The following is a 24,398-nucleotide window of genomic DNA, read 5'->3' as shown; positions in this document are numbered from 1 at the left end:
ATAAAAACCGGAAGTTATTTTTTTTTAAGTAATTTGCTTTATAAGACTAAATGGAAAAATAATAAACAAGCTACAATTTTAGTATAAATTCCATTAATGTAGCTTTACTTATAGATTGCGGTTAACTTTCTCAGGTATCTAAATGTTTTAATCCAAGAGTAGTCCAACCACATCTGGTTACAGCCAGCTGAACAAACAATATAAGTAATTTAGGCATTCTTACAGTAAGTACTTACACACCGGCCACATTATACAACATATAAAGGGAACATGCACTAGTCTAGGTACATCCAACTAGATATGTACTGAGCAGTCTGCTACATGCTACAATGCACATGTATACTGACATTTTTAATGTGAATATGCACCGGTAGAATACTAAATTTCTTTTTATTTGCAGGATCTATTCGCAATCTAAGCCCCAAGCTATGGCACCTAACAAATCTGACGTGCCTGTACCTGAATGATAACAACTTGGTCCGTGTGCCAGCTGAAATCCAACAATTGGGGTTGTTACGCATGCTGGACCTGTCCTGTAACAAACTTCGCAGTCTTCCTGCGGAACTTGGCGAACTAATTTATCTCAGGTAATTGAATTTCATCACTGTCCTAGAATTGAACAATTTCACTTGAGTAGTGATTGGGTTTTTAGCATGTCATATTTTATTTTCAAAGGCACGCTAAACATTTCATTCAGAGTTTACACAAATGATTGAAGAGAAACCAATATGTTACTCATTAATAGAACATAATAATAAATAAGACATTAGGACAATGGTTATGTTATTACATGGTGATAAGAATTATAATATAGATATTTATGAATCAGTAGAAAATACTGAGTTGAGATGAGTTAAAATTTTGTATTAGCACAGCAGTCTAGCAAATATTACACTAAGAGATGTCTTATGTGGACTAACTTATTGAGTTCTGTGATGGAAAAAATGTAATACTGAAATATATTTGGAGTGTATATACAAGAAATCTTTATTTTCTGGTAACAATAAATTTTTGCCACCAAATTGCTCTCTTGCTAGATCTAGCCCTCTTGTTGAAGAAAGTGGATCAGATGGAGCAACCCATCATGGAACTTACAAGGAATGTAATCAATAGCACTTCTGAAACAATTCTTAAGCTGGTTTTGAAGACAAGAACAGAAAAACTAGGACAAGAAAACCAAAAATGAATAAGAAAACAAAAGAGGACAAAAGAGGCTCATCTAACAAAAGTTAAACAAGTTTGAGATCTAAAAAGTAAAATTGCTCAGGAGAACAAACTAGGAAATCCAACTATTTTAGTGTTTCTCTGTAAAAATTGAGACCACAAGACACAGCAATTTGACCTATTTTCATCTGACCATCTATTAAATAAGAGTGGGGAGCCAGACAAACCCTGTCACTAAAACTGATTAGCTCACTTGTGACTCAGGGTCCCAACCAGATGACTGACCAGTACTTATAAAAGAGTGGGGGAGCCAGAGAACCCCATTACAGAAAGTAAAAACTTCAGATACTCAAGTACCCATTAGTCATAAGATAGTTGTGCAATGCAAGTACATTTTCAGGATGATTATTTGCCACCAAGACAAAATATTGTTAACTTAATCCAGAAATTCCGTTTTTCACCCAAACATTCAAGGACAATACAAAAATACAAAACTATAATTTTTGAAAACTCCCTTTATCCCATAAACTAGCTAACCTAAACATAACTGTTGTATAAAAATATCCACGGACTCAGAAAAACAGACTATCCCACTTTCTTGAAGAATTACAGCCAAAGATCTTTCTACCTACAGAACATGGACTCAACGAAGAAATTTTACAAAATATCAACATTTTTGGTTACACACTAGTCTCGTACTTCAGTAAAGTTTATCTCATAGTTACCATCACTCTTTATCAAGCTTGCCCATTAAAGATAATTAGAACTTAAAAGAAAGTGAAAAATAAACATTTTGTTGACAATTAGGCAAGCTTGTTAAAAGAAAATATCCCCCAGATACTTATAAAATATGAAAAAAGAAATAATGAACAAGATAAGATATAAAGGACCTAGCCAATGCTGAATATGGTATGAGGCTTAGAAAATTAAGACAAAAAACATCAGCCTGTTTTATAAATAGAGCAGAAAATAAATCTACAATCCTGTCGGAGATAATAAATGATGAAATTGGTGAACATGTACAAGATGACCCATGCAGAGTTGCAAATCATATGAATCACTTCTTCACCAGTATCACCGAAAAAACATTTAAAAACTACCCTAAATCATCTATAAACCCGATCTGCAGGTTATTTTTTACATAATTTTCAATACACAAACCAAACACAAAATTACTAACACATACATAATTCACATAAAAACAATAATATACTGTAATATATAATGTACATAATATTATTAAAAATCTCAAAACAAACAGTTTTGCAGCAAAAAACAACATATCTACAAAAATATTGAAATACTTTAGGGATCACTCACAATTATTATAACAAATCTTACAGTTAAGGCAATTTAACTCAGCCTTAAAACTTGCAAAAGTTTACCCAAACAAAAAAGACAGTAAAACAGCAGTTGGTAATTATAGACCAATATCAATAATGCCAACTTTCTCCAAAATCCAGGAAAAGGTTGTTCTGAGAAGACTTTTGGACCATTGTGAGAAGTCGAATTTACTAAATGATAGTCATCATGGTGTCGCCAAGGAAAACCACAACAGTCCTGATTGGCTTTGCCGACTACATCATTGGCTATTTAGAAAAAGTACAACTTGTTACAAGTCTCTTCGTAGACCTAAGCAAGTCATTTGATTGCCTGAGCCATTAACTGATATTACAAAAGTTAGACAAAATAGGCAATAAAAGCATAGCCAAGATGTGATTCATAAGCAATCTTCAAGACCGAAAACAAATAGTAGAAAAAAAGCAAGCAAAAAGTGGAGTTACAGAAATAACCAGATCAAGACCTCTGCCTGTAAATCGAGGAGTGTCCCAAGGGTCTATATTGGGATCAGTACTATTCATACTGTTCATAAATAACCTACCAGAACATCTTGACGAATTTTAAACAGTTTCAAAGTACGCCAAAGACACCTCTTTGCTCCTGAGTGGACATAAAGATGATCTGGATGTCAAATCACTCACAGCACTGAACATGGCTTATCAATACTACCTTTCAAAATGCATATCAAATTGACTTAGTGGTAAATCCAGACAAAACAAGCCTACTAGTTTTGGAGGGATGAAGTTCCAACTAATACTGTGGAAAGAAATACCAAACCAAGTATCTAGGACTCAGTGTTGATGAGGGTCTTTGCTGGTCACAGCACATAGACAATCTCCTCTCCAAACAAAATTCCTCTCTTTGTGTGATAAAATGCACAAAATCTGTAATATGACTACTGCAAAAATTGCCTGTCATTCTTTATTTGAAGCATACCTCAGATATGGCCTAGTGGTATGGGGAAGAATCTTGGCAAGAATATTCAGAGAGAAAATTAATATTGCAAAAGAGGGCCATAAGAGTCTTAGCTGATTTAGACTTCAGAGAAACTTCTAGAGAAGCTTTTAGGACTCAAAAGATTAAGACAATAGTAAACCTCTACATAAAAAAGTTATTTTATATACTGATGGACTACTGCTGCTGCAGAATAGACCATGATACAATACTAGACACAGAATACATTACCACCGTTCAGCTCCATCATCTCTTCCAATATGAAAAGAAACCCTCCTATATAGGCACACAACCGCCAGAAGAACTGAGGTGCCTCACTGAGAAGATTGAAGACTGCTCTTACTGCTTGATTGGTCAACAATCCTTTTTACACACTCAACAAGTTCATTGAAAAAAGACCTACAACTTGATAAACTTAACCTTTTTACCGGTGGAACACTAGGATCAAAGTTATATATACAAAATGATTGTGTATATGTAATAGTTTTGTCAGAGATGAAGTTGCCAGAAGTCAGAAACTATTAGAGGTCAGGAGCTCCAAAAGACGGGGAGTGTTTTAAATTTTAGTATGGCTCTGGTAAGGGTTGATTCAATGTAAATGAGAGATCCATATTTTAGGAACTCTTCAAACGAACATGGCTTCAGATTACAGGAGTAGACAGAGGATGGGAGCTGTAACAGTCTGCAAGCTCCTAGAGATTGAGTATGCAAGAGGTCAGGAGGTGGCCAGAGGTCGGTTTCTATCAGATGCTGGGAGATTCTAGAGGTTCAAAATTTTCAAGGACCGGTTGCTTAAAAATCCTAGGAGTTTTTAGAGACTGAGAGCTCCTAAAAGTCTGGACCAGCCTAGGACCGAAAGTTGCCAAATGTTGGGACTTACCAGAAGCTTCTGGAAGTCGGGTGTTTCTATAGGTTTGGAAGCTCTCAGGAGCTATATTCTCCCTGGGGCTGAGAGCCATCAGGGGCTGGGAACTTCCAAATGCCAGAGCTGCCAGAAGATACTCACAGCTCCCAGAGATCGTAAGCTACTGGAGATACAGCTTTCAGGGTTATGGAGCTTCTTTTCATGGCTGTAACATTAGAATATTTCAGAGTTAGTGTAATTTACATTCTAGAGGCTTTCTGGACCAAGGTGTTTCAGTGTCTATTACTAACACCTATACTTACTATTACTAATCTCCTTGTGGCCTTGAACCAAATGTCTTGTTTAATAATTTTAAATTATATTTATTTATAATATCATTATTTATATTGTTCTATATTTGAAATTCATTATTGATGATTTATGATTTCAATGTGTAACAAGATTTTTTATATTTTCTATAAATATTGCAACAACAAAAACTTGAAACATTATGTTTAAAGTAATTTATACGTTCTCTGCTTCAGGTGTGGAACCTTAGATATAAGTTAAGCATGCATTAAAATTCACCAATCAATAATACATAGCCGATGAACATGCAGTGTCACACTTGACAACAGATAAGTTTTCTGTCGAAACATTAAACGTATACCTGTTACTCAGCTTCAAATCAGAAGTACAAAGTACTGCTACTGTAAGGTACTCTGCTGTCACATAGGATACACGTCACAATAACACATGTCTCGATAAGGCGAGACTAAACTGGAAAGTCCAATTGGCAAGTCCTACTTAATGACTTGACAGACAAAAGGCACATTGAAACAAAGGGATCAGCTTTTTTATTTCTTAATTCTGTTTTGGATCTCAAAGTAATCAGGAATGTTACAACTTTATTGGTTTCTTTAAAACTATTTAAATTTATTTAGAGTTCCTAGTTAATTAAAAAAAATGTTGATAGACTAACAGAAGGTTGACTTAGAGATTGTTGAATTACTAACTTTGTATATCGTCTTAATTACTTTACATTCTCTTCATGATGTGTTGCATTGACTTCAACCTACACATGTGAGGATTTTTAGACCAAGAATGGTGAGCAATCTTAGGTTGTTCAACTAGTCTTTATCTTATATTGTATGCATGTTATTTAACTCTCATATTGTGACCTTTTATCTCACCAACAGTGAATACCTCTTGCATAAGAACTGTCATGCTGTAAAGAGGCATTGTTGAGTAAAAGGCTTGAGGGTGAAAACCAGGTTTTAACAAAAGATTTTATAATCTAGGAAGAGTAGGTTTACCTTTACCAAACTGGAAGGTTAGTTCTCTTCTTTTTTATATGGATACATAAAATGTGACAAATGGTTTCATATGTACCTACTTTGTTAAACGTGCAAAAAGAGGCATCTTTTCCTACATTTTCCTGCAGTATTGCTTGTGAAAACAAGTCATCTGTTGTACTGCTTTGTTCTTTTATTGTTGCTGAAATTTGCTTATTGTTTCTGACAAAGGTTTGTGCTTGTTGGTTGGATTTTGAACTTAAATATTTTTGGCAGTGTGTTTTTGACATTTTGTTTGCAAAGAAAGTATAGGTTCTAACCACCTGTCACTAAATTGTTAAGAATTTTCATCTGAATTGTCATTTTTATCAGACAGGACAATCATATCTCTAAACATGTTACCTCTTACTTCTCTTTATTCAGAGTGTTTTAAATTTTAGTATGGCTCTGATAAGGGTTGATTCAATGTAAATGAGAGATCCATTTTTTTAGGAACTCTTTAAACGAACATGGCTCCAGATTACAAGAGTCAAGTCTGTGACAGCATAAGATTCCAGACACTGCACTAAGAGAACTGGAGCTAATCAATTCTTCCCACCATAGCTAATTAATGTTCTGAAAACTCAGTTGCTCCACTATGTTTAAACCACCATAGTGCACTCAATTGATGAGATAATGAGAATACCTATGTCACCTTGATTACACTTATTTGGTAGCCTAGGTGTTTCTGATGTCGAAATGATGTAAAGAGATAATTTGAACTTCTTTATCACAGACTTTGTTTGGATCTCTTCAGACGCACATGAAACAAGATTCCAGGAGTCAAGTCTGTTACAGCATCAGATTCCAAATGCTGTACTAAGAGGAAGGTGAACTGGAGCTAATCAACCCTTCCCATAACAGCTACGTTATGTGTAGAAAACTCGGTTGCTTACAATCCTTAGAGATTGTGTTTAAAACATTGTAGTGCACTTATTTGTACACCTGATGAGATAATGAGAATACCCCTTCACATAGATAAACTTTTGTAGTTTAGGTGTTTCTGATGTTGAAATGATGTAAAGAGTTCGTTTTGAGCTTCTTCATCATCTAATTTTCTTGGATCTCTTCAGACAAACATGAGTCTAGATTCCAGGAGTCATGTGTGACAGTGTCAGATTCCAGACGCTGCACTAAGAGGAAGGTGAACTGGAGCTAAACTCAACATTCATAAAGAATATATAGTTATTTAAATATCCATGTTGAATACGTTTTGAATCCAATGAGCAATGTCATTTGTAGTGGAAGTGGAGGGACACACACTCCTGATAGTATGGTCATCTTTGATGTTTGTGCAATCTTTAAAAGGTGTGAGATGGTAGCTTATTATTTTTCCTAGAGAGAATTCCTTACTTGAGTAGGTAACTATTCTAGAAATTTTCGTAACAGTACTTTATTTCAATTCTTAAATAATTGGTGTTATCCAGCTAACACAAGACCATGTAATGAAATAATTTTGAAGCTGGAATTATTGGATCCATTTGTTCCACCTTATATCAATATTAAATTGTAGACTAAGTGACATTGGCGTGTAAGATATCCAGATGTAATTGATTAGTAAAATAGTGGAATTATGATTTTGAAATCAGGTTTTGGTTGCTACTAATTTAGCCAAGACTGATAGAACATATTGATTTATAAAACTTTGTTGTATGTTGAGCTAGAACTGTAGGACTCCTTTGACTGTCAATGTTATTGGGATAATGCTTCTATTAGTAAACCAATTAACAATACAACAACTCAACTAGACTACATCTGATTCAGTAGTTACAATCATCAGACACCTTTACTTCAACCAAAAACATGTGCGTGGTATGTCCAGCATTGTAAGTTGGTAATTCTGTTAATCTGTTACAGGGAACTGCTGTTAAATCACAATCATATTCGGACACTGCCATATGAATTGGGAAAACTCTTTCAGCTTCAAATTTTGGGATTGGCCGGAAACCCTCTCAGTAAAGAATGTCTCAAGCTGTACAGTGAAGCCAACGGTACCCAGAAACTGCTCACTTACCTTCTGGACAGCTTACAAGGTAATTCTTTTACTGCTTTACAAAACCTTCTGAAACACTATACTATCATTTAGTTTAATAATTGATTTTATTTTATATACTTAATTCTCTTTTTTGATAACTGACCATTTCAATACTTAATATTGGGAATTGGATCAGTCAATCTATATTGTTTATTAAAAATAAATAGAAAGAAGAAAAAGTTCTTCAAGTACATGATGCATCAAGTTTTGAAAGATAACACTGTTAAAACACTTTATCATTAATATCATGAGTATGTCATGTTATGAATGAGCTACTCTTTATCGTTCAGTATTTTTTTTTTTTTTTAATCTAGCATGTTTAAAACTTGAATCAGTGGAACATAGAATTTCAAGGAACTATGTAGGTTTTTCCTAAAGTTGTAAGTTGAAACATGACTTTTTTTAGCCAAGCCTTGTAGAGTATAAGGGGGGCAAGATCTATGGTAGGCAAAAGATCATAGTATACAGCTTTTTTGACAATCATACATGTGCATGTACAAGTGCAATGCGACTGTTCTGAGTGAAGTTTAGGATTGACAAGACAACAGTCCATAGTACATGATCAGTCTCTAATTATAATGAAAAAATAACAGCTTTTCTAGTGCATCATAATGCTACTGCTTATGAACTTTTGCAGATGTCATCTTTGAGCTTATTTGACCATTCAGTATACTAGGGGTTACCAAACTCTTTTGTACCACACGCCCTCTTAATGTTTAAGTTTTTTGATGTACTATGTAAAGAATTAGATACCTGTAAGAATAAGTATAAATGGCAATAGCCGAGTTTAATTTCAATAAACATTCAATCACAAAAAGTACTTGCTCCTCCACCTGTAATGGTAGCACATTCACCCGGCAAGTGAGAGATCCTGGTGGAGCAAGTACTTTTTGTGATTGAATGTTTATTGTAAGAATAAGTAGTTAGTCTGTTAGTGATGTGGATGAGCTTGTATTTTCTTAACTAGTATACCTATGATTGGTTTTGTTTTACTAGCACTAGCAAGATCCAGGTTTGTTACTATACTTTGTTTAGATTGCCACAATTATTGAAAATGCTTTTTCGCACAAGTAGGTGCTTGAAAAAGGCAAGTATAGTTGAAGAGATTCCTGTGAACACTTTTGAAGTATTTTATTCAACATGGTGATTACTTAAAGCTTTATCTGGCAAACAAAATGTTTTTTACTTTCAAACCTTCCTCTTGCAATGCTTCTGGCAAGGGTTCTATGTTGAAATGAATAGGTCAGTTAACTATCTATATTCCTATTACCAAGTGTTTAGTAAGTATTTCTTGTTTGAACTCTTCAGTGAGGTTCTCCAAATGGTTTGATATTTGGCTATTCAAATGAAATCCTTCAAAAACCTCCTTGAAGCATGTTTCATCTGAGGAGTTTGTTGATATTTTATGTTTCCAAGTTGCAATTTCTCAATATACAGTACATCTTGGTGACATCTTGATCAGTAACTGTATTTGAGTCTGTGTCTTGCAATTTTACGTTAAGGCTGTTTAACAAATCAAAGAAGTCTGAAAATAAGCCAACATTGTTTGAACACTTGGCTTTTTCGAAATCCACTCTTAGATCATTTTATCTTATGATATTCCAAGAAGGTGATTACTTCATCTCGAGCTAAAATAATCTTGTCAACATATTTCCTTTTTAAAAGCTAGTGTACTTCTGCATGAATGTCACATCCTAAATCTTCACACAGAGTTTTAAACAGTTGAGTATTTAATGCATTGTTTTTTTATATAATTTACTACTTTAACCCATTCCTGGATTCATGGCACCGTGCTTAGTTACATACTAAGACCCCCCAAGCACCAAGTATTTTTAGGAGTTTTTGACAAAACATGTTAAAACAAGTTATTTAAAGTTTAATAAATAGAGTAAACCATTAACGATGTTTACAAATTTCTCAAATAATGTCAATTTGCCAAATAATTACAACTTATTACCACTATTACACAACTATCTACGAATAAACACTGGAAAATGTCTCGTAAAATATTAACGTAACTATTCATGAACTTTGTGTATGATACAAAGCAAGTGGCGTCCAAGTAGTTTGAGTAATGTCCACAAGATTGCACCATCAACTGAACAGCTATCTTCTAGACATTTATAACATAATATAACACCAAGTAAAACAATATAACAGCTGATGCAACAAAAATAAAACAGCTGATAATATGAAAACTTGGGCGAGGCAGTTGTTCACAAAACTACAGTTGCATCGCATATATCGGGTGTAGCGGTTGTTCACAAAACCAGAGCTGCACAGTATATCTCGGATTTGGCAGTTAGAGGGTTAACACATAATTGTAGGAGACAGCATTTAGTTCATTTAGAAGAGTTTTGGCTGCCAAGGCTAAATGGTGTTTAACACATTCGGTGCGACGCGGTCACCGGTGACCGCCACGTGGCGCCACTGGGTAGCGGCGGGGGTCGCCGGCGACCCCGCGCTCTACTGCTTTTTTGCCGTTTCAGTGTGGTGTAGCCAACTGCTAGAGCGGGCTGAAAGTACGCCGCAGTCAATTTGTTAAAACAATGAATCACTGTTACATCAGCATTTTTCGCTTGTACCAATTGCATGGAGTATGAGCAAAAACCAAGCACTGAAGAGGCACCATGTTTGCCTACGCCAGTTAGTTTTTGCAACAAGAGTTCATTTTTGTAAAAATTTCTAACGCTGCTTCATTACTTTCGATGGCTTTTGTACTGGTCACCGAAAACAGTAGCTCGTCTTTCATTCTTTTTTCTTCAATATTATCAAATATATACAATTCACTGAGAAAATTGTGCTGGCTGTACTCTCGTCAAGCTGAATAGTAAAAACCTGTAATTGTTTTATTGCATTAACAACCTGATTTTTTTATGTCTCCAGCCATACCATCAATGTGACATTTTACAGTATTGTCTGAAAGTGGTATTTCAGATAATTGTTGCTTACTGTCTGTTCCAAGAATATCAGCTACTTTCAGCATGCATGATTTATTATTAAGCGTCTCTCCAATAAAATGGAGTTTCTTTCTTTAGCAATAAGAAGTTTTAGCTCCAAGCACTTTTTCACATGAATTTATCATACAAATTCATTGGTTTTAAATTTTTAGATTTTGTAACAAAAAATACCTGTGGTTTGTTCTTTAAAAAGGCATGTTTGGTTGACAAATGAAAATTTGGAATCATGGCGGTCATTTCTTAACACTTCGGAATAAAAAACACTCTGAAAAGGATATTTAGCATTATATTTAAGCATAGAAATAAATCCATTTGATATAATCATCATTATACTAGCGTTTCTTTGCTGAGCCCATCTGGACCGATATATTCTCCCACACAATATGTGAAGTGAATAAAAAGTAGTATTTACTTGAAGTTAAATACTTCGAAGTAGTAGCATTTTCTCAGAACAAATGTGAATAATAATATACTTCCACTGGGTAGTAAGTACTTCGGGCCGTCCGGATTTTGGTGAAGCATTTACTACCGTAGTATTTACTACCCTATAGCACTTACTTCACTTTTATTTTCCTTCTCTTATCGATAACCTCTCACCGCATGTTGGTGAACAAAACTCAACGTTCCTACGGAGTCCTGTTTATCTGGGATATCCATGTACCGCCTCGTCGGTGCATGACTCACTTGTCTGCTGTCTGTCAGTCACTTACCATTCTGGGTGCTGCTGACTATGTCGTCAAGTGATGAGGCCGGTGACTGTGCTGACGTTGAGCGGGACGTTGTTAACAGAACACTTTTTGTGCGACTATTGAGTGAAAATTCAGTTGTCGTAGAAAAGTCTAAAGTGCCAAGTGTCATGTGTGCTAAGAAGAAAGCTTGGGATATCATATGTTCAGAATATTCTAAGCCACCGGGAAAATAGTTACTCCGGCGCAACTCTCAAAAAATGCTGAACAACATGAAAACAAAAATAAAGAAAAAAACTGATAGAACAGCAACTGGAACAAAAAAAAATTAAAACTTAAAGACTGGGAGAAAGAGTTCTTACTGCTACTTACACAAGAATAAAATCCTGTTTTTAAAAAGGTGCCGGGAGCTGCTTCAGTAGGAATTTGTGAAGGTGAATCTTGCTAAAAAACACAACCTCATCTAAACAGAAGGGAGCTGATAACATGGAAGTAGAACACCAGCCAAGTTGTTTCAGTGATTACATCAAAGCAGCCTGTGGTAGCTGTGAGAAAAGGAGCGAAAAGGCTGTCAATGCTAGAAATGGATGAAACAAGGGGATATGTCCACTCTCCGCAATTACAGCGTGCTGTGTTGCTGCAACAAATGGAACTCCAAAAAATCCAGATAGAAAAAGAAAGAATATTGCTAAACAATTTGAAGAAGACTGTCAATGATGCTTCAACTGACACGGAAGACTTATTTTCTTTGTTTGATTAATAAATAATTTGTTGTAAGTTCCAAATCCTATCCCCCCATATAAAAAGAAAAAATAAATAAATAAAAATAATAAAATTAAAAAACAAAAAAAAATTATATAAAAAAAATAATAATTAAAACAAAAAAACTATAAAAATCATGTGTGCCTGCGATCGTCGATTAAACAAGACATTTAGAAAACTGGAATCTTTTAGTTAATTTACCTGCAGAAGAGAACAAATTCCAGTTCTGGAAACGTCGTGTTTAATTTGTAACACTTAACGATGACAAATGTCCGGAATTTCCTTTTATTCCTTTCAGATCAACCATCGTCAACAATTAACTTTTAAACATAGAATTAAAACCTGTAAATAGAACCTGATGTCACCTCCTTGACAATAAAACGTGACAAAAATACCAGCCCACATTTTAATGTTTTAAGTTTTTTACACCTGAAAAAGAGGATGATTTCCATTCCTCGAAACGTAGTGTTATCATTTATTGTAACATTTAAAGAGATGGCAAATGTCCGCAATCCTGTTATTCCTTCAAATCATCCATCGTCAATAACAAACTTTAAACAAAGAATACATACATATTTTTATATAATTTTTTATTTTTTTATTTTTTTTTATAATACTTTAGAACAACATACAATTTAACATAAGAGTACATCCATCAATAATGCAAAATATTAACTTCAGATTTCACAAATATGCTCGATAAAATTAAAGTTAAGTATGAAATAATAACAGACGCCTAAACAAGCCTTAAAAAATCAACTAAAAACAACCATCAATTACATTAATATATACATTTTGCAGCATAAAAAATGTCAAGTATTATTTAAAACAGAATTTGGATAATCTCTTGACGCTTTTCAGCACCTCGAGTTTTTGTTACGGCATTTTCTATTTGTTCTTCCGCAGCTAACTCTTCTTGTTCTTCTTCAAGGGCAGGATTTTCCTTTCAAGCTGATAGTCAAAGTTATCATTCAAATGTTTACTTATGTTATGTAGAACTGCACAGCTTACAATGAGTTTTGGGATTTTTTCCAGAGAAATCCTCACACAAGTTTTGCTATTATAGGAAACCTTTTTTTAACTTGACCGAAAACTCTTTCAAACAATAACTCTTTCTTGAGCGTGCAGCCGATTAAATTGTATTTCGTCTTGATTGCGGGGAGGTTTGAAGGGAAGTAATAAGCCAAGGTGAAATGCCATACCCCGAGTCTCCCAACAGACAAGCAGCCCCATCATATCTGGCTATAACCTCTCTTACCTGGCTATTTCTCCAAATTCTCGAGTCGTGAAACACTACCCGGCCATTCTGCACAGATGCTGGTGAATTGTTCGGTTGTATCACAAGTTGCCTGCAACGTTTATACTCGGGTATCCTTTCCGGCACACATATTCATCACCAAACAATCTAGGTTTCAGAATTTCAATCTGTGTACAGTCAAGTGCACCAATAACCGAAGGCAGCCTAAAACGGGTCTGCCACAAGAGTTGAGCATCATTTATTTTTCTCACTGAATTCGGAAATTTAATCCAATGATGTGCTCGGTCAGTAATACAGTCCATAACATAGTGAAAGGTTTTACAAACCGTTGATCGCGATCGACTCCGACATCTTCAGCCCACTCCAATTTGAAATCCTGGATCAGCCGCAGCACGTAAAAAAATTTCCATTTTCCCCCTTGGTGTCAAAGCCCCTCCTCTTGTCTCATCACTTTCAGGCAGAAATTCAGCGGTCAAAAAATTAATGCTTTCATCCTCAAACCGTAAAAGTTGTTTGTCCACTGACGTGCCGACGCTCACGATATAACTTACGTTCACGAACGTGCATGAACATCGCCATGATGCCGACTGAAACTAAAACGAAGTCTGACCTACACCAGACTCCACAAAAAACGAAGCAGTTACTACAGCAAGGTAGTAGTTGCTAGGTTTTATTCACATGAATCTGGAGCAAATACTACGGGGTCCGGAAATATGAAGCAAGTACTACCCTTTGGTAGCGCTTTCTTTTTTTATTCACTTGAAAACGAAGTAATTACTTCAAAATCAGTGTAACGAAGCAAGTACTACTTTTTATTCACTTCACCCAATGACTTATCATGTCCCACAGTTGAACAGTTGACTTTTATAATCACACTATCAAAAGCCAACTTCTACAGTTAAAATCTCACAGTACTTGCACACTCACATAAAGCAAAACAAGCAGATTACTGAGATGTCTCGTACAGCAGTGAGCCAGAAACATTAAGCAGTGGTGTTTAGTGTAGGGGAGAGCCATTAAAATCACTCGGACATGCTCAACTCTATTTCGTATCATAGCTCATAATGGTAAATGCACTGTTGTCCTATTGAATGGCAGACATTTGATTCAAGACATTCTTGTAATACTATTCTTTTCTAGTTGTTGGTTTATTCTAAAGTTTACAAAATTTGCATGAATATATATTTGTTCGATAAATACAGATGTTTTATTCAAGTGGTTTGTTTTAATTCTGTAAACATTGTGGTTAATTTAAAAAAAGTTAAAAACATATATTTAGTTTTAAACTTTTAATAAATTGTGTATTAAAATTTTCACTAAGTGTGATTTCCAACTAGTCTCACGGTGCTTTATATTGTGTCCCTTAAATGGTTTTTATTGGGATTGTGGAAGTTAACTAAATGCCTGACCTAGATAAGGGTTACCTTCAGGAGTAAGAGCCAATAGACACAGATTACAAGATCGTGCTTTAACAGTCCTGGAGCAGGAAGTTGCCCATGGTCTGTGACATGAGTCAGGTCAGTGACTACTATGAGGTCGAGTCGAGTATCAGCAGTTGCAGTGTTATAAATGGTTTGAGCAGGAACTATAGTTACAAGTGTGAAACCTAATAGTCAGATTTCCTTGGTCATAACTATTAGTTTTGATTAAATCTGTGTTGAAATCACTCATTACAATGACATGGCTACCGAGGCATGAATAGTCGATGCACAGACACGAGCTATGTAAGATATTACAGGCCACTAATAGTCTCCTACAATGTGTTCCATATTGCAGCATTTGAGCATGGATGCTTGAAGGTAACCTTTGATGGTTATAGTAGCAACCTCTCCACCATCTCTGTACAGGTAGTCGTTCGTACACAACCTGTAAACTAGTAACTCAACAGAGTGGTCGTTAACATTGGAAACCAAACCTAGTTCACAATTATTGGATTGAAAAATTTCGTCCAGTTCTTTATGTGACCGAACAAATACTGTGCATTGATGATACCTGCCTTCAAAGATTTTGGAAAAAAGTGAGATGAGTTTTGCAGAGAAATTGGCTCGTGCTAGAAAAAGGAGTGCTCTTGTCTGGGGTAGGATTTTCAGGCAGCTAGCTGAAAACAAGCCTAGTGAGTAGATGGCAGTACCAATAGTAGTGACGCATTCAACAATGATCCTTATAAAAACTAAAAGGGGCAATCACAAAGTACTTCTTCTAAACAAAATCTCATCTTGTATTTAAATCTAAAGTATGGTGATAGATCTGCAATAAGGTTACAGTGTTAAAGTGTATGTTCTACCAGGAAATTTGTGACATGCAAACATCCAAAAATTAAAACATTACTTCTAAAATTATTAATTTAAAATCAGTGATAACAAAGACAGTTTTTCTACAAATGTTAAATTTGATACTTGTTTTGCAAGAGAAAATGTTTAATTTAACCCTTAAAGTTTGGCCTAGGTACGCTAAGCGTGCATTTAGAGAATTTTCAAAATTTCTTTTTTGCCAAAGTTAATTTACTTCCTGTTTCTTAGGAAAAGAAATAATAAACAAAAAAAATTGTGCTCTACCAGTACTGGTGAATGCATTCTACACATAGACACGCCATTTACATATATCCGCCTGCAACATCATGTGTCGTCAGACAAAATGATAAAAGAATAGACTGGTTATTAATTTATTATTGGTATGTCTGGCATTAAAGTTTGCTTTCTGACTTATAAATCAATACATTTACGGATTCCCACACATTTGTGGTAATTTCATGATTGGTAATGTTCTATACTCAAAAGTTTTTAGAAAGACTAAGCACAACATGTTTACATTTCGCGGTCATTGCTAGATGTCACACAGCAGAACAAGCAACAGCACAGACAGTTAAAACAACTCTGGTGTCTGCAATATATAGTTAAGTTTACAGGTGGACATTGAACAGTGAAACAAACAGCTGAGCTGCGCACTCCTGCCAGCCACTTGTGTTTTTAATGTACCATCTGATCACTTAAATGTGGTGTAAAAATGACGGAAATTTTGAATTTACACTGCCATCTAGTGCGCTATCGGTTAACTTACGCGACGTTTCGGATGACTAACTGTTGTTTTTCTGTATTATAAATTACAATACAAAATTTTCTTTATCAACTAAATGTATCATCATAATAGTTATTGAAATATAAACAATTTAATATTAAACGTTTAAACCACTAGGTTTAAAATAAGTAATAATGTTAAGCACATAATTAGTTTATTTCATTGCTAAATTAAGCTTGTATTTATCTTAACCCTCACCCAGTCAAATTACCGAGATGCGCTTCTGGCGCTACTGAGCTGATTGCATTGGGCCACTCCGTCATCAGAGAATACATTCGTGTTTTTATTATTTTAACAATTCTATTAAAACAAAACTGTTACATATCATACATCATAGTAAATGTTATTAAATTCTCTATAATATAGTGGTATTCAAACAATTATTAAGCCTATAAGGTAAATTAAATCAAAATGAATACTCATTTGTACAAGAAATGTTTGTTTGTATTGTTATATTAAAATAAGACTTCATGTCTTGTACAAAAAACTGTAAAAACAACATAAAAGAATGTCAGTAAAACAGTAGCTACGGGAAGTTACAAATAGGTGTAATAATTGTAAAAAAAAAACAAAAGAAGTTTGAAGGAATTTTGATGAAATACAAGTAAATCACTCACTGTCAATAAAGAGATCAGTAAAACGTTTTGTATATTAATCCTAGATTGTATCACTAGACATAAAAACATGCAATAAACGATGCCAACAGTACTGTCAATAGATGTTTTCATTAGCTTTCCCAAAAATAGCCATATGATGGTAGTAGCACAAAGCAGATGATGGCGATCGGTAGTGATTGTCATTAGCGACAGGCTCCTTACCATGTCAGTTGCCCAGGAGAAAATTAATACTTGTTAATACCTGTAATAACCTTTAAATCACTCATGCAATCTTTGTAAAAAGAGTTCGTTATCTTATCTTTGTGAAAAAATGCAGGTTCAGAACAGGTCTCATTAGTTCATCAAGTTATGAAATTGTTGTAATTTTTTTCACTGTTTTGAGGTCGACTGTCAGGTTATTTTGATAAATTCCTTCACCTTCAACTCGGTTGGCAAAAGCTTCCGGCTTGTAAATTTTCTGATTATCTCATTTCTTACATGAAGTCCTAAGTTGTAGAAAAATCTTTTAGAATATAATTTAGTTGATGTATTCTGGGAGCTTCATTGTAAATTCAGGAGTACCTCAAAGTTCCAATTAGAGCCCTGTTTTGTTTTTACATTTTTATGAGACGAGAAACTGCATCATGAATTATTAGTGTTCTTATACATTCTAAGCTGTTCTTTGAATGTTTAAGCAATATTCTGAAGTTTGGATAAAGTTTAAGTGAAGTGTAGATGATGTTCAATTTTTCAACAACAAACATTCTGGTCTCATACATGCAGATTTCTGGTCAGGAGCCATATTGAGTGTCCTATCATTATTTAGAATAGATACATAGGCTACATAGATGTACGTACAAATTAAGCTGCTAGTAAGAAATTTTTTTAATTAATGGTATGAAAGTTTTTTTAAGCTGGTCGGAATAGTAACAACATACTGTATCTTAAGCCCAAAAGATCCATCCATCAGACAGTCTTTAAAACATACTGATTTAAACCCTCAATGAACAGCCCACTTTCACAGAAAAATGAAACAAAAACCAAAAGGTTTAAAAACAAGGAGATAGGCTGAATTGCTGCGTCTATTAACTCATAGAATAAATTGATGTGTATGATTAACTGTTTTGGTATTTATTTTATATCACACATCCAATGCAAGTATTTTTTTTCCTTACTTGGTCATCTCTTATTTCTCTATATTCTACATATGCTTATTGATTCCTTAACAAAAAAGTTCTGTAATCAAATAGTACTTATGGCTTGTTTGAACTTAATGTGTCCATAAAATAATAAAATCCATAAAAGTCAAACGTTCAACATATCATTACTTTATAAATGAGGGGATGTTAGGTTTGGAGTTTCCCAAATTTAAATCCTGAGTGAGTACCATTAAGCATGTCAGAATTGGTTTTTTGGTTTCAATTTGACACAACAATTCTATTGATACAACTCCTCCAATGAAATTCTTTGTTCTTTCACTTCTAGCTCTGCATGTCTTAATATTGGACAAACAAAGACAATCTTTTTTTGATAAGGATCAAAAATATTTTCCAGGTCTAATATAAATTCTTTTACGTATCACTTTCATAATAGGCCATCTTTCAAGGTCAATAGTCAGTACATGTGTTTTGTTCATTAGCAACGTGTCGAGTATTGTGCAAACCTCTTCATTACCAAGTTAAATTTTAGCAATGGCGTTAAGCTAACCTCCATTTCAAGTTCACAACAAAAATTGTCTCCTGTAAATTCTTATTTCTTACTGATTCTTAGTGACCGCTTTTTCTGTTTTCTTTTCTTTCTAAGAAGCTTGTTAAAGTATGATTTTATTTAAAAAATATTTCCATAAAAATGAAATGGAGAGTCTTTACAGTAAGGGAGTGATTTTGGACAATTAAATACCCTTCTTGTGTTCCAAATTTAACAAATTTGAAAAGACTCTATTATCTTATTAATTTTTGAATTCCAAGATGCCAAATTTTAAATTTTTAACATGTTAACAAGTGAGCAAAGAAATATGTTATTTAGTAAAGAAGTCTAATGGGTAGCTGTTTAGTTTATGGATTTGGACATCACTGTACGCTTCACAGGCTAACCTCTTCTTATTAAGAAGTCTAATGGGTAGCTGTGTAGTTTATGGATTTGGACATCACTGTACGCTTCACAGGCTAACCTCTTCTTATTAAGAAGTCTAATGGGTAGCTGTGTAGTTTATGGATTTGGACATCACTGTACGCTTCACAGGCTAACCTCTTCTTATTAAGAAGTCTAATGGGTAGCTGTGTAGTTTATGGATTTGGACATCACTGTACGCTTCACAGGCTAACCTCTTCTTATTAAGAAGTCTAATGGGTAGCTGTGTAGTTTATGGATTTGGACATCACTGTACGCTTCACAGGCTAACCTCTTCTTATTATATTTGGGGGTTTCCCCGAAACTCACCCTCCAAAACTTATATTTGTGTTTATAAAAACTACTTAGGGACCATTATTGTACTTGTATTCAATGTGTCCTTTTTTTGAGCATACTTCAGCTACGTGTGTTTGCTCATTCCTTAATATTTTATCTCAGATTATTATTTAAACAAGCTTCACATAAAATTGCATAGACTTTTTACGTGTATGAGCGCACTTCTGGCTTGAGTGAATTATATTTCACGAGATGCCCTGTTGAGTTTGCCTCGTCGCCACAATCAAGAAAATATATTAAAAAGTGTATATTTTTGGCCATTGTAATTTATTCCAACCTTAGTATTTTTTTGTGCCATAGTTGATTGTGGCTTTGGTTCCCTGTTCAAGGATGTATTTATATACATAAACAGGTCTGAGAAGCCTACTTCAATTAAAAAACAACTAATATGGGTTTTATAAGGCTCTTTAAATGTATAATAAATATTATAAAGTCACTTTGTCCTTGATATCTGTATTACAGTACTGATCTAGCACTACATACTTATATTTGTTAAATGTACAGTTAAAAAGTATTTTTTATTACTTTGTGCTCAACAGTGGTTGCAGAAAAGGTTAAAATAAGAAGTGTTGTTACTTATTGTATGCTTTCAAGGATCTAAATGTAAAAAAATTAAAATATTGGTCAAATTAATTAAATATATGGTTGTGTTGTCATAAAACAACGTTTACACAGAACAGTTGATTACATTTAATAGAACTTTTCAGTCTATACTATTCTATAAAACCCTTCTGTTTTTAATTACTTGATTTTTCTGTGAACTTTTACTATATTTTAATAGTTATTTTACTATTCGAGATAGAGATGAATTCAATAAATTAGAGATCATTATAATCAGTACAACCATTCTTGAGTTATAAGTAGTGCAGGTAACCTGACTGTTTTATGTTTATAGATTTAGATCTGGTGATGCAGAAGAATTTCTTTATAGTAACAAAAATAATTTGGTACCTCATAAGTATGTTTTAAAATATTTCACTTCAAAATATGTTAGAAAATTTTTTTAGTGATGTGAGTGGTATTGCAAAGAAATTGATATAAGTTATACTATATTTTTGACTATTTGATAGTGTGAATTACTTCATTTTTATACCAGAACCAGTAGTTACCCGCAGCTTTGCACACAATATCATAGGTTTTGCATCTGTGTAAACACGGTTGAATAGTTTAGGAGTGAATGGAAACAAATAAACAAATGCACTTTCACATTATAATATTATTAGGATTGAGTAGGTGTTTACCTTCCTTTTTTTTAAATTAATGACATAATATCGTAGCACTTTTTACCAGAGGGGGTCACGTACATTGACTTTTAAAACTAAAGTTATATTGGGAATTTGTATACTTTTCATTTTATATCCCCCTTAAAGTTTCAACATTTCTTTCCATTTAATTTAGTATTCTCTCTTTGAGCCCTAACACCTTTTTTGAAAAATCATAGGGTATATTGTATGATTTCATTCATGTTCATTTTGAGAAAGTTTTTTGAAGTCTAATTTGGTTGATTTCCTTACCATTTTTTAGTTATTTTAAAAAATTGTAGGTATTATGTTTGAAATGTTGTTATTTCAACCTTTTTTCTGCGTTTTCTGAAATGTTTTAGTGGGCGATGAAAATGCCAAATTATTTGTTATTCAATAGAATATTATGACTTATAGCAGTTTTAACCCATGTCTTCTTTTTTTTAGATTGGGGCAGTTTTAACCCCCAAAATGATTCCAAAATAAAAATGTGTTTGTGTTATGTTTCCTCAATTGCACCAGTTATTACATCTGTAACATATCTGAAAGTAGACTACTAGATCTTTTGAGTGAGTAGTCTATTCAGTGACTTTGTCCAGTTGTTTTATACTAGTAAAGAAAATAAACGAACATCTAGTATGTGTTAATACAATTTTCAAATTAAGCGTTTCTCAATAAATACAAAATCAGTACCGTTAATTAAAATATCTAAAACTTATCATTAGTTGAGTAGGTATTTATAAGTAACTATTGCATATTTTTAAATCATATTTTTGTATGTAAACGATTCAAATAATAATTTTACATCATTGGGATGTGATATGTTAAAACGATATTATACAGTATTATAAACAAACTATATTTGCCACCGAGCCTGTGATGAACAAGCATGACTCCGTCTAATATCTGGTAGCGTGGCCGAGTGGTCTAAGGCGCTGGTTTTAGGCACCAGTCCGAAAGGGCGTGGGTTCGAATCCCACCGCTGCCATCATACTTTTTGCTGCTGTTTGAATTAATGTCATGTATTACTGCGGCCATTTACTCACTTTTGGTATTTTTAGATTTACGTTTCTAGCGGTTTATAATTATTTATAGATTCGAATATTATTAAATGCTTGACGTAAATTTCAGTAGATTGTATAATGTACTATTATACCGATTCTCTCTCTCGTTGCCCTCGAGAAGATTTAAATATCTATAATTTAAAGAATAAAAAAGAGGTAGAACAGTTTTTAAATTAGTTTGGCCTTTAAATTTTTAATAAAAAGAAATGAAATTACTTTAGTCGAGTTGTACAATTAAATAAATGTTTATAGAACAGTATTGTGTAAACCATTCTTATCTCCATCAATAAAAGACTCATCGATTGTTTTTTCGGCTCAACGAAGTCAAATTACTAACGTAAATCTGAATGTTTTTCTCCCCATTTGACAACAAATATAATAATTTAAATAACTAAACTAAATTATTTCTGGTGTACATTGAATGGAATATAAATAACATGCAAAGAATAGTAATAAGTGAAGTATGTTTTATTTTCGCCGTTAATCGCTCAGCGACTCGAAAAGTATTTTATGTTAGATGAAGACGTCTTTAAATATTCGTGATTCTGGCTTCTTTATTTTGAATCCTTGAAAACGTCTTTCTGTTCTTACAAATATTTTACAGAGAGCGTTCGGCACTTTATACTAAATAAGGACGTGTAAATTTGATTTGCTTTGTTACTTTTTTGTTATAAGTTATTTTGGAATATATTGCAATTAAAAATTCCAATTCAGTAAGAAATATAATAATTACAGAAACTGTGTATGTTTTGGATCATAATACGGTTGTTTAATTGGTCTGCAGTTCGTACAAATTCAAATTATTGTTTTATAAATCCTACATAAAATGTGAAAGGATTGGTGAAGAGGATAAGAAATTAATGCTGTAAAAACATGAAGATTTGTTAATAAATAAAAATAATGCAATACTTTGGAGGGAGCCATTGGCCTCGTGCTTAGGCCTATGAGTTTAGATTTGAGTTTAAGGCGTTTCATTAAGGTATAAACCAGAGAAAGCTCAGGTATTTTGTTTGGGCCGGTAAACTTTTGGTGATCATCTGCCTCACACAGCTTTTTAAGGTTTCCATGCAGTTCTTTTTTTGTAAAGAAGCAGAATAGGTTGAAAAGAATAGTAGGCATCCTTTTTTATAAAAAAAATTGTTTGAGTCGTGCTTTTGATTACATTTTTAAACCAGAACTGTAAAAATCTTTGTTTGTTTATTGAGGGCCCTTAAATAAGCATCGTTGTCCCTCCGTCTGTCTCTCTCTGTGTGGTAGAAAAGACTTGTCGATCTGGTTTTGTGGGGGAGCTGAACAAATTGTATTATCACAGAGTTTTAATTGTACGAGCACTGACCAGAATCCTTCCGCTCACTAGACGCGTTTGTGAACGTGCAAATTTAAATGAGTGAGGTGTGCGCGGGAAGAACCTCAAATTTTATTGATTTTGGCTTTTTTATTGTGAATATTTATGAATGTTGTTTTATAATACTTTTAAATCGGTTAACTTGTGTTTTATTTATTTTAGGATTAATTATTTATATTCTATTCTTACAGCTCAAGCTGATGTTATATAAACTGCCATTTTGTGTTAAATATTTGTTGAAATTGTTAGGCGCTATCCTACTGTAATCTCTGTAAAGAACTAAACAATTCTCTGTAAAGAACTAAAAAGTGTAAAAAGGGCTATTTTACATTGAAACGAGATAAAAGCGATAACCATTTTAAATCAATGTTAAATACGTTACAATATCTATCAATACATATGATATACGAGTATGTATAAAATACCGTACAATAATGGCAATTTAGACAAATTTAAGTACGTGTATGAAACCATCACAATGCAAACAGTAGGCTACTGTTAATTATTTGAAATAAAATTCCTGTTACATGTCCAAACACAATTTTGAAGTGAATTCTGTACGGCTTGAGTATTGAGACGAAGTTTTCGCTGTTATGGCCACTTCCACGACCGGACTTTGACCCCACGTGGGTCTATCGCCCGTGCTCGACAATTACGCCAATCTACATAATCGGACACATATTAGGTCTTCCTGCACTGCGAGTATACGTACAATGTACATGGCACAGAGCTGTTGTTCGTTATTTCACCAATAGTTTTATGTAAACAATTAATTCTTTGAACAAAGATTCTTGGAGCATTGGAAATATTTTCATTTAATACCACTAGTCAATTACGTGTAGGATCATTAATTTGTGTTAAGTTGCCTGACGATGGAACCCTCGATTCTGAAAGGCCTTACAAAATTAAATTAATATCGGAAAATGTGTTGTAATTCACTTGTGGTATTAAATTAATTCTTTAATATGACTTTAACTTTATTTTTAGCGGATTCCGTTTTTAGAATATAGATGCTTGGTTCTGGTGAGTATTTAATGGAAAAAAATTAAATACTAAACAAAGAAATGCTAAATGGGGTTTTCCCAAGCACAAGTATCCTGTTCATTGTTTATTGAAGAAACTATACACAGAAAAGGACTAATAAATGTCTGAGAACTTATTTTGAGTCGAAATTAATTTTAAATATTGTACTGGGTTTGTAACATGATGTATTATAAAATGATACATTTTAATGCATTGTTAAGAATCATTAAAATATAAAATAAGTTATAAC

At 33.6% G+C, this 24,398-nt stretch overlaps 1 protein-coding gene and 1 non-coding gene across 4 annotated transcripts in view; both read left to right on the top strand.

Annotated features, from left to right (window-relative positions):
• LOC124362468 (CCR4-NOT transcription complex subunit 6-like) overlaps window positions 1–24,398 on the top strand; it is a 228,442-nt gene that overhangs the window by 8,100 nt on the left and 195,944 nt on the right. For all 3 annotated transcript variants that reach the window (XR_006922458.1, XM_046816997.1, XM_046816998.1), the window contains exons 3-4: window positions 401–587; window positions 7,495–7,670. Coding sequence is in view for 2 of the 3 variants with exons in the window: in XM_046816997.1 (XP_046672953.1) it covers window positions 401–587; window positions 7,495–7,670 (363 nt within the window). In the remaining variant the exon portion in view is untranslated. The remainder of the gene's footprint in view (window positions 1–400; window positions 588–7,494; window positions 7,671–24,398) is intronic.
• On the top strand, window positions 21,625–21,704 carry Trnal-uag. The gene has a single exon. It is a non-coding gene; the product is annotated as a tRNA-Leu (tRNA).

The sequence above is a fragment of the Homalodisca vitripennis genome, chromosome 5 (assembly GCF_021130785.1).
Source record: "Homalodisca vitripennis isolate AUS2020 chromosome 5, UT_GWSS_2.1, whole genome shotgun sequence".
NCBI classification, from domain to species: Eukaryota; Metazoa; Arthropoda; class Insecta; order Hemiptera; family Cicadellidae; genus Homalodisca; species Homalodisca vitripennis.
Note: the sequence above shows the minus strand (reverse complement) of the source record. Positions and strands in the feature narration are given on the sequence as shown.